We start from the raw sequence: 12,259 nt of genomic DNA, 5'->3' as shown, positions 1-12,259 counted from the left end.
TCCACATAGGAAAATTAACTAATTTTAGCTTAATTTTTGCATTCAAATGTAAACAATTTTCCCCCCCAAACGCCTGTAATTTGTCGCAGTGTAACATTTTCATTTCATTTAACAAAACTGCCGCCCGCCCTGTTGTCGCTGGGCTAGTTTAAGTGCTCCGCTGTGACTTTTGGCTGGCTGACACTTGGCCGCAGGCCGCGTGTTTGATGGCCCGGCTCGTCAGTCGTGGAAACAAGTCGAAATATTGTTAACAAGGCTGCAACAAAAAAAGAGCAGAGGCCTGGGCTGCAGTGTCGGCTTAATCCGCGGAGATTACCAGAGCGACCAAGCGACACGCAGCTGCGTTCCCTGCCACGCAGCTCGCTGAGATGCAGCTTAATTAACGCCAGCCAGCGCATGCCAAAAACCAAAACGACAACGACCATGTGCAACGAGCAGTGGCAGCAACCAGCAGCAGCCAGCAGCAGCCACGTTTTGAGTGCCTCGACTTAATCAAGCGACGCTCAAGTCGGTGTCATGTTGATGGCAAATTAGTCAGACTATCTCGGCCTGTGGCTGCTGGGGTGCCGGGGGGACCGGGCGCATACAAATCGCAATAATTAAAATTAAAGCAGTCACTAAGTTATGGCCGCGCCTTCTGTGGCTACAAGCTGGGAGCTCCTCCGCCCTGTTGTCACGCACTGAATTTGTAAGCAGCCACGAGGCAGCAAGTGGGCATGTCTCATTTGTGCTAAGTAGGAGTATATAAGTCATCATTAAGCATTGAGGAATGATTATTTATATTTTTAGTGGTTGCTACTAACAAGTTCACGTTTAAAAATAGTCGCATTACATATTTAAAACTATTTTTAAATACTTCCAAAGTTGCAGAAATTTTAAAACAAAAATTTGCATAAACTTTCCGATTGGTATAAAAAACATGCAACTTTGAGTCGCTGTATCTTCAGGCATGTTCACTCTATCAACACGAGTCAAAATTCTCATGAAAGGCGTTATAATTTTCTTGCTAAATGCATTAACATTTGAGAATATCCCCCCCAGCATTTGCCGATTAAACATTATAAAAGTATAACCTTCACCGAAGCGCGGCTTTTGAATTTTTGAAAAAGTTCGTTCTAGATGGCGCATTTTAAGTATCAAAAGAGGTTCTCCAGAGGCCTAAAAAATAATTGTTGTCTTCTGCAACATAACAAAATAACTACCGCAAATTTTTCAAAGTAATTGCATTTAATCTGGCGCAAGTAATTATATTTATACATAATTTTCAAAGGTGTTCCATTTAATTGACGACTCAATTTGCTAAGAAAATCAACCACTGAGGTGGTGCATTAAATATTCGCCTACAAATTAATTTACTGTTCAAATCTGGCAACAAGGAGCCTAGATTCTGTTCCCCATTGGTTACTCTTTTGTTAATATTATTTATACATATTTTTAATCAATTTTTTCTAGCCTAAAGTTTCCCTCTAAACTAATTTTTAACAACTTATTCTCTCTCTCTATAGGTCATTCGCTTAGTCTACACCACTCCTTCTCTCTCTGCCCATTATTTCTTTTGCACCTGCAGCATCGAGCTTGGAGGTTTGTGGTTAATGCAATCGCCATGTATCCTGTAGCTGCGAGATTGCCTCCATCCTGTAGCAGCCGCTGCCACAGCCACCGTTGCCACCGCCTCGACAATCCTCAATCCTCAATCCCAATCAAGGCGACGCGTACGACATGTCATGTTAATTGCGTCGCTGTGTTGACGAGTGTCTCTCTCTCTCTCTCTGTGTGTGTGTGTGCTGTTGAGTGTAAATTGCCATTATGCTCATGTTTGCTTAATATGTGGCACACACAACACCCACAGAGTTCCGTTTCGTGGCAGCAGCACGCGACGCGTCAAGCCAATTAAAGCCAAATTATGGCAGCGATTTTTTTCCCTTTTTTTAAACACATGCAACGCGCTGTGGCACTCACTCAGTCAGCCATTCAGCCAGTCAATCATTCATTTACTCACTCAACCATTCAATCATTCAGCCATTCATTTACTCAATCAGCGCTTTCAATTTGGCACCGAAGATTTATGGGCGTGCCCGCGCCTGCTAATGTGGCAAGACAGATACGAAGCGACTGCCCCACGATCTGCAGCACAAAATGTTGCTCTATGCCTCTAGGCGGCACGCGTTTATCGGCGACTTTTGCCGCAGATCAAAGGCGGCTTTTTGCGGCTGAGGCAACTTCGAACTTTAACGAGATTTCTGGCCTGGCCATAAACGAGACAAGTGGGAGTGTAGCGACAGTGGCCGCGACATAATTAGCAAACAAATACAAAAGTGGCGCCAGCGTTTCATTCACGGACAGGGAGGGACTGGGACTGGCACTGCCACTGGAGCTGGGATCGGGGCTGTGGCTGTGGCTGGGGCACAAATCACTCAGCTGTCAAACGCTTGTTTTGATTAATTTGGTGTTAATAATAAACGCGCAGCGCACAAAATCCTGTCCAGTGGCGTCCGCGCAATTAATGGCCAAGCGACTTGGCTGCTGGCTGGCTGCTGGCTGCCTTTTTTTGGTCACGTTTCGGCTGCTTGTGCAGCTGAGGATGCGACTGGCTCTGGCGACTGGGGCTTTTGTGTTAATTGAAAGTTTCGGCCGGGCCATATAAAGGCGAGGCAGCCAAAAGACGCACACACACGACTTTGATTTCGATTTGGTTGTCTGCCGATAGCCAAAATGTTGCCGCACTTGACGGCCCATAAATGGCAGACAGGACGAACCAAGTAGCAGCGAAGCGCTTTTGTTTTTTCTGCACATCTTTAGGCCAAAAGTAAGAGGTGTTTAAAATGCTAATTTTGGGCAATGCCAATTCCCATTCGAGTGCACAGACTTCCATGACTTAAAGCCTAAAGTTCAAGCTGCATAATGGACACTGGAGCAGTTCAGAGCTCAGAGAACTTTCACTGGCTTCCACTTTAATGTGCCACAAACTGACGCGGCAGTATGTAAATAATTTGAGTCTGCAGCTTCCTGGTTGGGCTGCCACACAATTTGCAATGCCAAAATGCCAAAATGTCAATGCGAAAACGTTTTGCAGGTAAAAGTACGCAGCCAGAAATCAACTTTTTGGGCGGTCGACTGGGCAGGCGTGTCGCTCAGCCAGTCAGTCGCCAGCCTGCCTGCCTGGTCAGGTGTAGGCTCATTTACAATTTGGCTTTACCTTTCCTTTATGCAAATGCTGCTGCTGCATTTTCGCTTTCGATTTGCAGCTTGAAGTTAGCCGAAAAACTTGGTGTACGTTTCGTTTAGTTCTGTCAATGGGCCCGCACAAGATGCCATCCCAGTGGTAGCATCTCTTGACAATCGTACGACATTTCTGACAAATGCTGCCCCAACACAAAACTCTTTGCTGTTTTTTGTTTTTGGCTGACAGACAGGCACTCAGACATGCATAGGCAAAGCATGTTGACAGGCCAGCAACAACAACAAACCACAAAATTTATCTATAAAAAAAAAGAACAAAAAGCACAAAAAAACACAACAAAGTACACTTTTTTGTTGCTGTGCATTTTATGCAGTTTTTCAGGCGGCATTGTGCGGCAACAAAAATAAATTATACACCCAAAGTATTTCGACAAATTCAATGAGAAAAATCTGCAATTTAAATAATGCCAAAACTGACAATTTGAAATGTACACACAGCAAAACCAACGTGGATGGACAGACGGACGGACAGACGGACGGACGGACGGACGGACAGCTGCACAGTTGCATCACAATCTTGGACGCTGGGAAAATGGCAGGAAAATAGAGGGCGTGACCAGGCACTATACCTGTAGCATGTGGCATCATCGCTCTTAATTGAGCGAAAGGTGAGACGAAAATTGATGGTCTTTGATGTGGAGTGGGGTGGGTTTTTTTAGGGGAGTTTGGGTTGAAGTTTGCTGGAATTTAAGGCTAATTTTTGAGCTACATTTTATTGATACTTTTAAATATTTTTGTTTAGATGAAATCTGTACATAATCATCGCACTTAATTGAGCGAAAAGTGAGACGAAAAGTGATATGATTTGAATTGTTTTTTGCAATTTTCTGTGAGTTAAATTTAATTTTTAATATATTTATTGTTGTTATTTTTTGAAGAGTTTTTTCTGTAACATTGGGGGCACCAAATGGCTTTTCAATTGGCAAATTCCTATCACTCCTTTTACATTTGTTAAATCTATAAATATATTTGCTTTACTTCAATTAATCACATTTCTTTTATAAATTCAATTAAGACACAGATTAAATTAATTTTGTGTACATTTTGTTGATTTAATATTAATCCGTTAGACAAATTTCATTTTGCTAAATTTCATTGTTGATTTCACTGACTTTTAATTGTAGTTTATAGCGAGTTTATTTGCATTTGATTTATTGCTTTTGATTAGCGCAAAGTTTTTAATGAAATTTGCCACTTTCTGCTATTAGATACAGCAAAAATATGGTACACATTTCTGCTCGTGCGAACTACCCAATAAAATTCAAATATCCGCCAGGCGAAATTCATAAAAATAATCAAAATTAAAACATAAATAAAATACCAGGCAGCACGTACGCAGGCAGGCAGGAAAGAAGAAGGAAAGAGAGAGGAAAGGACCGACACTCAGACACACAGCCAAACAGACTCAAATGAATTCAATTTCGTATGAAAAATGGCGGCAATGATGAAGATGGCGACGCCAACGCGAACGACGGCAAGTGCGTGTCCCAGTGGAGTGGGCGAGTGGGAGGTACAGAGCTGTAGGATGAGGTGCAGAGGTTGTGGAAAAAAAAAACTTTATTAACATTTTTCGCATGCTGCACGTGCAGAGACAGAGGCAGAGGCGAACGCACAGCGTATTTCGCGCTCTTTAATGAAGTTTCATAAATTGTGAAAATCGAACGTTAATCAAATAAGGACCGACACACGCACACCACCTTAAAAGGCCGCAGCGAGGCGACAAAGCTGCAGACGTGGCCAAGCGAGAATCTGTCAATAAATCAATTAGTGTAAAAATAAATCAAGTGTCAAACGCCAAACGGCACCAAAACCAAATCGAAATCGCCCCGAGGGCTCTGCCGCTGCTGCTGCTGCTGCGGTGATGTTTCTATTTTCCAACTGACGACAACTGCAGTGGAAAATGATAGTTGCGGTCTTAATTAATTGCAACAAATTTATGTCTGTGGGCTGCACAAATACAACAAAAAAAAAGCAGAAATATTGCATTAATAGCTCGCAGCTCGCGGCCCAGAGCCACAATTAGCCAAATGACAAAGGCAACACGGCTCATAACTCATAACTCGTGACAGTTTGTGGTTGAGCTGCCTGTCATGGTGGATTTTTCAATTGCAAATTGTTCGGCGAGACCTGCTCGATGGGCGCATTTTATTGTAGCATTTCGACGGCTACTTCCGACAGGCAGCGAGGCGTATGCGCATTGCGGAGCAGCAAATGAGCCACAGCCCAAAAAGGAAATGTCGGAAATACCTGTCCAGGGGAAAGCAACACTAAGCAACAAAGTGCGGTAATGTTAAGCCATTTGAAAAAGGTAAAAGTTCGGCAGAAATTTGTACAAATTGCCATCGATGCTGCTGCTGCTGCTGCTGCTGCTGCTCTCCAGTGTAGAACATTTCCTGAGTTTGACTTCTTTTGAAATTGTTTTCGAGACCCTAGCCCCCGCGTGCTGCCAAACAATTTTGACATTTGACTAATGCGGGACATTAGTTCTGCCAAAAATTTCTTAATTTACGGTTAACGCTGCCACGAACATTGCAAGGCAAGAAGGTGAAGCTGCCGCTGCCGCCAGAGGAGTGGCACGACTGGGGACCTGCCTGCCTGCCTGCATGCCGAATTTTGTGCAACGAACTTTTGCCGCGCTTTATCTGCTCAAAATTTGTCACAGCAAATAAAAAGTTTTTACTTTTCGCTGGGGCTTTCTGGTGGCTCCTCCAACGTATTTGTTTTTTAATCCGCAAGCAAGAAATAAAGATAAAAACTTAAGCCAAAATAAAGTTTCTATAAAAGTGTGCAGGAAAATAGAAAGAGCGAAAAGGGGGAAAGGCAGCAAAGAGAAAAACGAAGAGGGGAAGCGCATACAAAGACAGCGAAAGCCAAAGAGTCAGGGATAAATGTTTGAAGTGCAGCAGCAAAACTGCAGCAATAATAAAATAACAGAAAAGCAATTAAAAAACAGCTGTTGGTGATTGTGCAGGATTAGGGTCTCGCGTCCCAGCCAAGGGCGGCTGCCACATTGTCGCGCCAAATGTCGCGATAACCTTGGCCAGGGACACACAATCCTGCCAACTGGCAGCACATAAGTTGCACAGCTTAACGTTAGTCAATTATGACATTTATATAATTGCCAGCACAAAGTCGTCTAGCTGCAGGCGAGACTTCAGGGCATTAGGACTTTCACGGTTAAAAGTTGAGCCAAAGATAATATTTTCAAGCAGATTTAAGCGGAGAGTTTTTGCTGTTTGTTTTTTTTCTAATAAAAAAAAGGAGCAATTAATAAATGCAAAATTATTGTAAGGATTTTTATGTTATGTGAGCGTATATATTTTTTTTCAATATTAGCTGCTAATTTATCAAATTTAATTGACAGACTGACAGTAAGAAAAAAACATATGTCCTGAAATATGTAATTAAATACTTCTAATTGGTAAAAAAAAAGTGTAACTTTAGTGTAATTGAACTCCTAAAAATGATACAAATAATATATAAAACATTGACATTTATAGCAATTATTTATTAGCAATAAGTTCGTATTAAATGATTTACATGCAGCTTTAGGACAAGCGATTGGCAAGTTCCCGGATATGGAAATTAAGTTTCATACTAGAATGATGACTCGCGAGCTCTTATTGTTTGTGTTTTTTGTATATTTGGGGTATAGTTTAAGCCAGCTAATGACAGCTTTTAAGCACATTTAATTACCCGACATAAACGTTTACTTTTATCTCCTTTGAGTGTTCCTCCGTAATCCCCTGTGACTGAACATCCTCATGTGAATGTCTCTCCCAAAGCCCGAAAATGTTATTCTGTGCTGTCAAAAATGGGCAGCTGCTGACAGTCCAGTGTGCTCTCGAGCTGACACTCCCTTCAGGTGCGGTGACGCGGCGGGATGTAAAATGCAACGTTTCAATATTCATCGGTTACTGGAACATTTTGCGTCGCGTAGTTTGTGGAATTTGCATGCTCGCTTTTGCTTTTGTTGGGTGGTAACCAAAAACTTTGGGCCACAAACCACACACATGGTAATACTCATATTCGACGGTGGGAGAGAGAGGGAAAGAGCGGTGTGCGAGAGTAGAGCCACATGCATAGACATCGTTTCTGCATTCATGGAGCATACATATGTTTCCAGCTACCGATTTAGTTTTCGTTTTAACGGTTTGAAGTTTCACATTAAAAGCATTTCAGCCAGACAAATAGAGCATGCGAGAGAGAGAGAGGGAGAAAGTTTTTGATGGGTAGAGAAAGGGAGATAAAGTCAGGGACAACTCACTATCCTGCGTGTGTGTGTGTCTCTGTGTCGCCTTATCACTGATAAAGTTTTTGTTTTTGTTCGGGTGGTAAAATTATAATTTCAACTGTGAGCACGAGTAGTACACTCATGCAAATAACTCAAATTAAAGTTTTTGTGCCTATGGGGCACACACACACACTAGCACATACTGCAGCAGACAGCGACCGCCATCTTGTTTTTAGTTTTCGCATAAAAGTTGAGAGCACGCACACGACGAGGCAGACAAACATGACCGAGAGGCATAAAGCACTACTTAGTGCTAAACTCGGATGTGTAAGCCACACTAGCCAACAGGTTTTTGGGTAATTTATCACTAAAATATACTAGTAGTTTGTGGTGGGCTTATATTCGATTTTTCATTATTATATTTGAAATTTATAACTGGCAATTAATAACTGTTGAGATATGAGCTGCCAACGCACTTATGCATAGTTTCATATAAGCCCATAAGCCAACTTTCCCTATTCGTATGCTCATCATTGTATGCGAACGCTTAAGCACCTATTTCGATGTTGCTAATTGTGTTGTTTTCGCCTGTGCACAAAACATAACTGTAACATCTCGCAAGCATAGCCAAAGCTCTCAGCTGCAGCTCTCACACAAACAACGAAGCGTTCCGTTTTGCATTGGCAGCGACCGTCGCATGGCGTGATCTTCCGATTCCCTTTTGGCTCACCTTCTCTTCGCGCAGTCGACGCAGGTAGAAAGTTCTGGTTGAGGCGAAACTTGAGAGCAACCCCACGCGTATGCATTGCAGCGATGCTGTTGCCGCTCAATTCCATTGCAATTCCCTTTTGGCTCGCCTTCTCTTCGTGCAGTTGGGTCAGGTAGAAATGTCTAGTTGTTTCTTGCGATTGCCGCCCCCGCTGCTCTCAATCTGCAAGTGGCTGCCCAAATATCAGTGACCCTTTTCGTCGCTCCACAGACAGTTCAGCGTGCAATTCCAACCACAATTATTGCAAGTCTCTCACGTAAAAAGCAGCCCCAAACATTTGCATGCCAGTGTAAGTACTCCAAGATGTAATTACAGTTGCCTCACTCTCTCTCTCTCACTCTCTGCCCGCATCCATTATCACTCCATACGCCGAACAATTACGGAGCCGTTGACGTCATAAAAATCTTTTAAGTGTGCATTTTAACTATTTTGAAAGTAGCCTCCGAGCGCCTTTGGTGAGCCTCGTCAGCACTCTGGGTTTGGGACAGTAGCATCAATAACGGAAAAGTTGTTGGGCCCAAGCCGAGTAACCCGGGCGGACACAACAGCAAAACACACAAGGCACAGGCCGACAGCCAGCAGCAGGGCAGTGCAGTGCAGTGCAAAAATTATGGCCACACTTTCATTTTTAGCTGGTGAGGAATTGTGGTGGTACGGAATGGTCAGGACAATGCCCCAAACGAGATAAGGAAAAACGAAGGTGGGAGGGAGCAGGGGGTGCACAGTATTCTTGAAATGCAGCCAAGCCGCAACTATGTGGCCTCCATAAAGTTGAGCCGTCACAAGAGGAGGCCGTCCGTCCACCCTTCGTCCCATTCCCTTGGTCCGACCTGGGGTAAAGTTTTTTTAGGGCCAGCTTGTGTTTATAAGATGGCCAAGCAGGAACGTTTGGCTATCAGTTGGCCAGAACTTTACTGCTTACGTTCATCATATTTACGCGTGAGTTTGCAGAAGCAACGGCCAGAACTTTGCCGTTGCCAGAGAGCCACACAGAGAGCCCCCACCAAGATACCAAATACTCGTACACGGACCAGCCGCCATGTGGCTGCTGCAACAAACTGCAACGATTGCTGTCAGCTGCAAGGCTTCGGGCGGCAGCAGGCAGCCACTTGAGACTCCTTTTGAAAATTGTCCAACAAGGCAGCACCACGGCAGACAGCCCCGACAGCAACCTGCCACCTACCCCCAATGGACATTGCAACAACTGACTGATAAATGTCGCTGCTAAGGCAGCAAATACGACTGAAAACATTTCCTTATTTCCTGCCCTGTCCGCTGTCCGCTGTCCCTGTCCGCTGGCCGACTTTTGCGACAGGAAACTTTTAGACCGAAAAAGGAAACCCAGAGCAGCGGAAGGCGTTCTGGGGAGCCCTTTTTTATGCAAGTCATAGAAATTTACAAGCCCCAGTGACAAGGACGTTTAGTTTATGGACGCTACCCGCCAGACAGTGCTGACAGTTTGGCTATTTCTTTGCCAGAAAATAGCTGAAATTAGATTTACATTTGTTATGGAATTGCAGCTAAGTGGAAGCCTAAAGTTTGATTAATTTTTGCACATATCTTTGCATTTGTTTTAGTAAAAATATTTGACATTTCTTATGTACAAAAATTAGATATCTGTAACAGAATTGAAGCTTTAGTACAATCAGATATTAATTTCTGTAGTTCTTTGATTTTTCTGCAACTAAAACAATTCCCAATAATGCCATCAGCCATTCAATACAAGTTGTATCAATTTCCTAAGTGCAACTATTAAATCTTAACACTTGAAGCTATAAATAAATATTCCATTTATAATTTTACAATTGAAATACCTTCAATCTCCCCCCAATCTGAACTTCAAGCTGCTGTTAAATTGCCATCACTGTTGGGGGTTGGCGTGGGACATTTTCCTGGAGTTGGAAAACTGTGCAACATTGGCATATGCAATTGGGTTTGCTGCACATCCTGTCGACAGCTTGGACTTGCCAAAGTTTTTGCACTGTTAAATGTTTTCTTCGTTTTTATTTCCATCCCCCCACCCGACATCTATATATTCGCTTTTGGGCAATCTCTTTTTGCGGTGGTCCGGCAAAGTTTTTAATGAATTTTATAGCAGGCCGTGTGAGACGATTCAATTCCCGATTTGAGCTTACGAAACTCTAGCGTATGGCCGGGCCATGATAAGACGAAGGGGGGAGGGGGGGCAAAGGTGCAGAGGCTAATCGCGTCAGCACGGACAGCAGTGGGACAGCCAAAACGCTTTGACTTTGATGGGGACTGTCGTCGTCGTTGTTGTGGTGTTGATGTCGGCGCTGCTTTTCAGCACATTAAAGCCGCAGGAGCCAGCGCCAGCGCTGATGGCTGACAGGCGTTGAGTCAATTACATGGTAATAAACTAATGGCCAACGTGTCCGTCATCATCAACCCATCAGCGTGCAGTGTTTAGCCTTCAAACAGCATTTGATCTTTAACACTCGTTGAACTTCCCATGCCAAATATAATTGGCTCAAAAGTTAAGTTTCGGCGGCGGCTTAAAGGTAAAAGTTGAAGACAACAAAGACGCTGAAAACTGCCAAAATTATATCCAAAAAGTAGCAAATTTTTGCACATTTATATTCATGAAAAACAATTGTTTAAATTCCAGCCTTTAAGCGTGCACACACTTGTTGATGTTCAGCATGAAAGTGGAGCCGGGCGGACAGGTGCCGTGGATGGGTCGCTCCTTGACACAACGATCACTCTCGGCGCTGAAGCCCGAGGGACAGCTGCTGGCCCAGGCACCGGCGCACAGCGACAACAGCAGCAGCATTAGCCAAGTGCATTTCAACAGCATGATGGATGGATGGATGGTATAAATGATTGCTTCCGATTGATTGTTCCTGCGCAACGAAGAAAAACACTTTAGCCGCCACTTCAGCAGTAAACACCTCAGACTGGACTCACCTCAGACGCGACTGAAAATGCAACTATTTGTGGGAGTGCAACTGAAACGGATCTTATATAGACAGCGGCCGATTACACAGACACACTGACCTCGGTCCAGTTGTAGTTCACATCTCTGACACATTGATAACACGGACACAGATTTGTTTTCTTATTTTTTGTATTTTTTATTTGTTGATGCGATTTGTCAGATTAGTTGTTATTTAATGATGTTTAGGACTTGTACACACACTTGTTGATGCTGGCACTGTACTGGGAATTGTGTGGGCATTCGCCGCGGATGGCGCGATCGGTAACGCACTTGGGTCCATCCTTCTTGAACGGCGCAGGGCACTGAGACTTGGCCGACACAGCCACGGCAACAAGGGCCAGAATAAAGACAGCGAGCCAGGAGAAGTTCATGTTGAAACTGTAAAGAAAAACAAACCAGCAAAAACAATAATTAATCAGCGACTAGTAATCTCTTTTAGTGTGAAAGAAGAACGAACTCTGAACTGCTGACTCAGAGTTTTGAGCTCTCTTCCGATTAGCTTTTCGCTGGCTGTTTCCTTTGTGCACTTACTTAGTTGTCTTCGCTTTGTTTTGGAGCACACTGAAATATTTCGGCAGCTGTCTGCCTCTTTTATAGCAGCCGAAAAGACACGCAGCACATCCGAAAATCTTTATCGCACAGCCACGCGCTCCAACCTTTGACACAATTAGCGGCACTTGAGCTTTATTGATAAGACAGGGCAGGGAAGCAACCAGAACTGTTTTATGGAAGGCTTGGCAGATGTGTCTATCTTCATCAGCAGCAGCTTCAGCGACTCTGGAGGCATCTGCCACAAAGGAAAGCTGCCACCAATCCGCAGGGGAGCAGCACAACAAAAGGCATTTTGCATGTGGCGTGGGCGTGGGCGTGGGCAGACGCCATCGAATAGGCGTTGAAGTAGGCGTGAAAAATTCTGCATTGACAATGTCGATGGCAACGAAATATTCCGAATGTAGCAGACTGACAGCAAATTGTCAAGGGGAGCAGGTGAAATTGTAGGTGTAGCTGGAGCCCAAGGAGCACTTTTGTCATTGTTCGTCCCTGGTCCGGCCCTAACAAA

The 12,259-nt window shown here is 43.9% G+C and overlaps 2 protein-coding genes across 2 annotated transcripts; both read right to left on the bottom strand.

Annotated features, from left to right (window-relative positions):
* Positions 1–10,824: 10,824 nt before the first annotated feature.
* LOC117898094 lies at positions 10,825–11,104 on the bottom strand. Its single transcript, XM_034807273.1, has one exon. It carries the CDS (start codon positions 11,056–11,058, stop codon positions 10,873–10,875), a length of 186 nt encoding a protein of 61 aa, XP_034663164.1. The 5' UTR covers positions 11,059–11,104; the 3' UTR covers positions 10,825–10,872.
* Positions 11,105–11,348: 244 nt separating this feature from the next.
* On the bottom strand, positions 11,349–11,863 carry LOC117898092. Its single transcript, XM_034807272.1, has 2 exons — positions 11,731–11,863; positions 11,349–11,577 (listed from the first exon to the last, which is right to left on the bottom strand). The coding sequence occupies exon 2, from the start codon at positions 11,568–11,570 to the stop codon at positions 11,382–11,384; it is 189 nt and encodes a 62-aa protein (XP_034663163.1). The 5' UTR covers positions 11,571–11,577; positions 11,731–11,863; the 3' UTR covers positions 11,349–11,381.
* Positions 11,864–12,259: the final 396 nt, after the last annotated feature.

The sequence above is a fragment of the Drosophila subobscura genome, chromosome O (assembly GCF_008121235.1).
Source record: "Drosophila subobscura isolate 14011-0131.10 chromosome O, UCBerk_Dsub_1.0, whole genome shotgun sequence".
NCBI classification, from domain to species: Eukaryota; Metazoa; Arthropoda; class Insecta; order Diptera; family Drosophilidae; genus Drosophila; species Drosophila subobscura.
The sequence above is the reverse complement of the archived record's forward strand: the minus strand, read 5'-3'. Positions and strand labels throughout refer to the sequence as shown.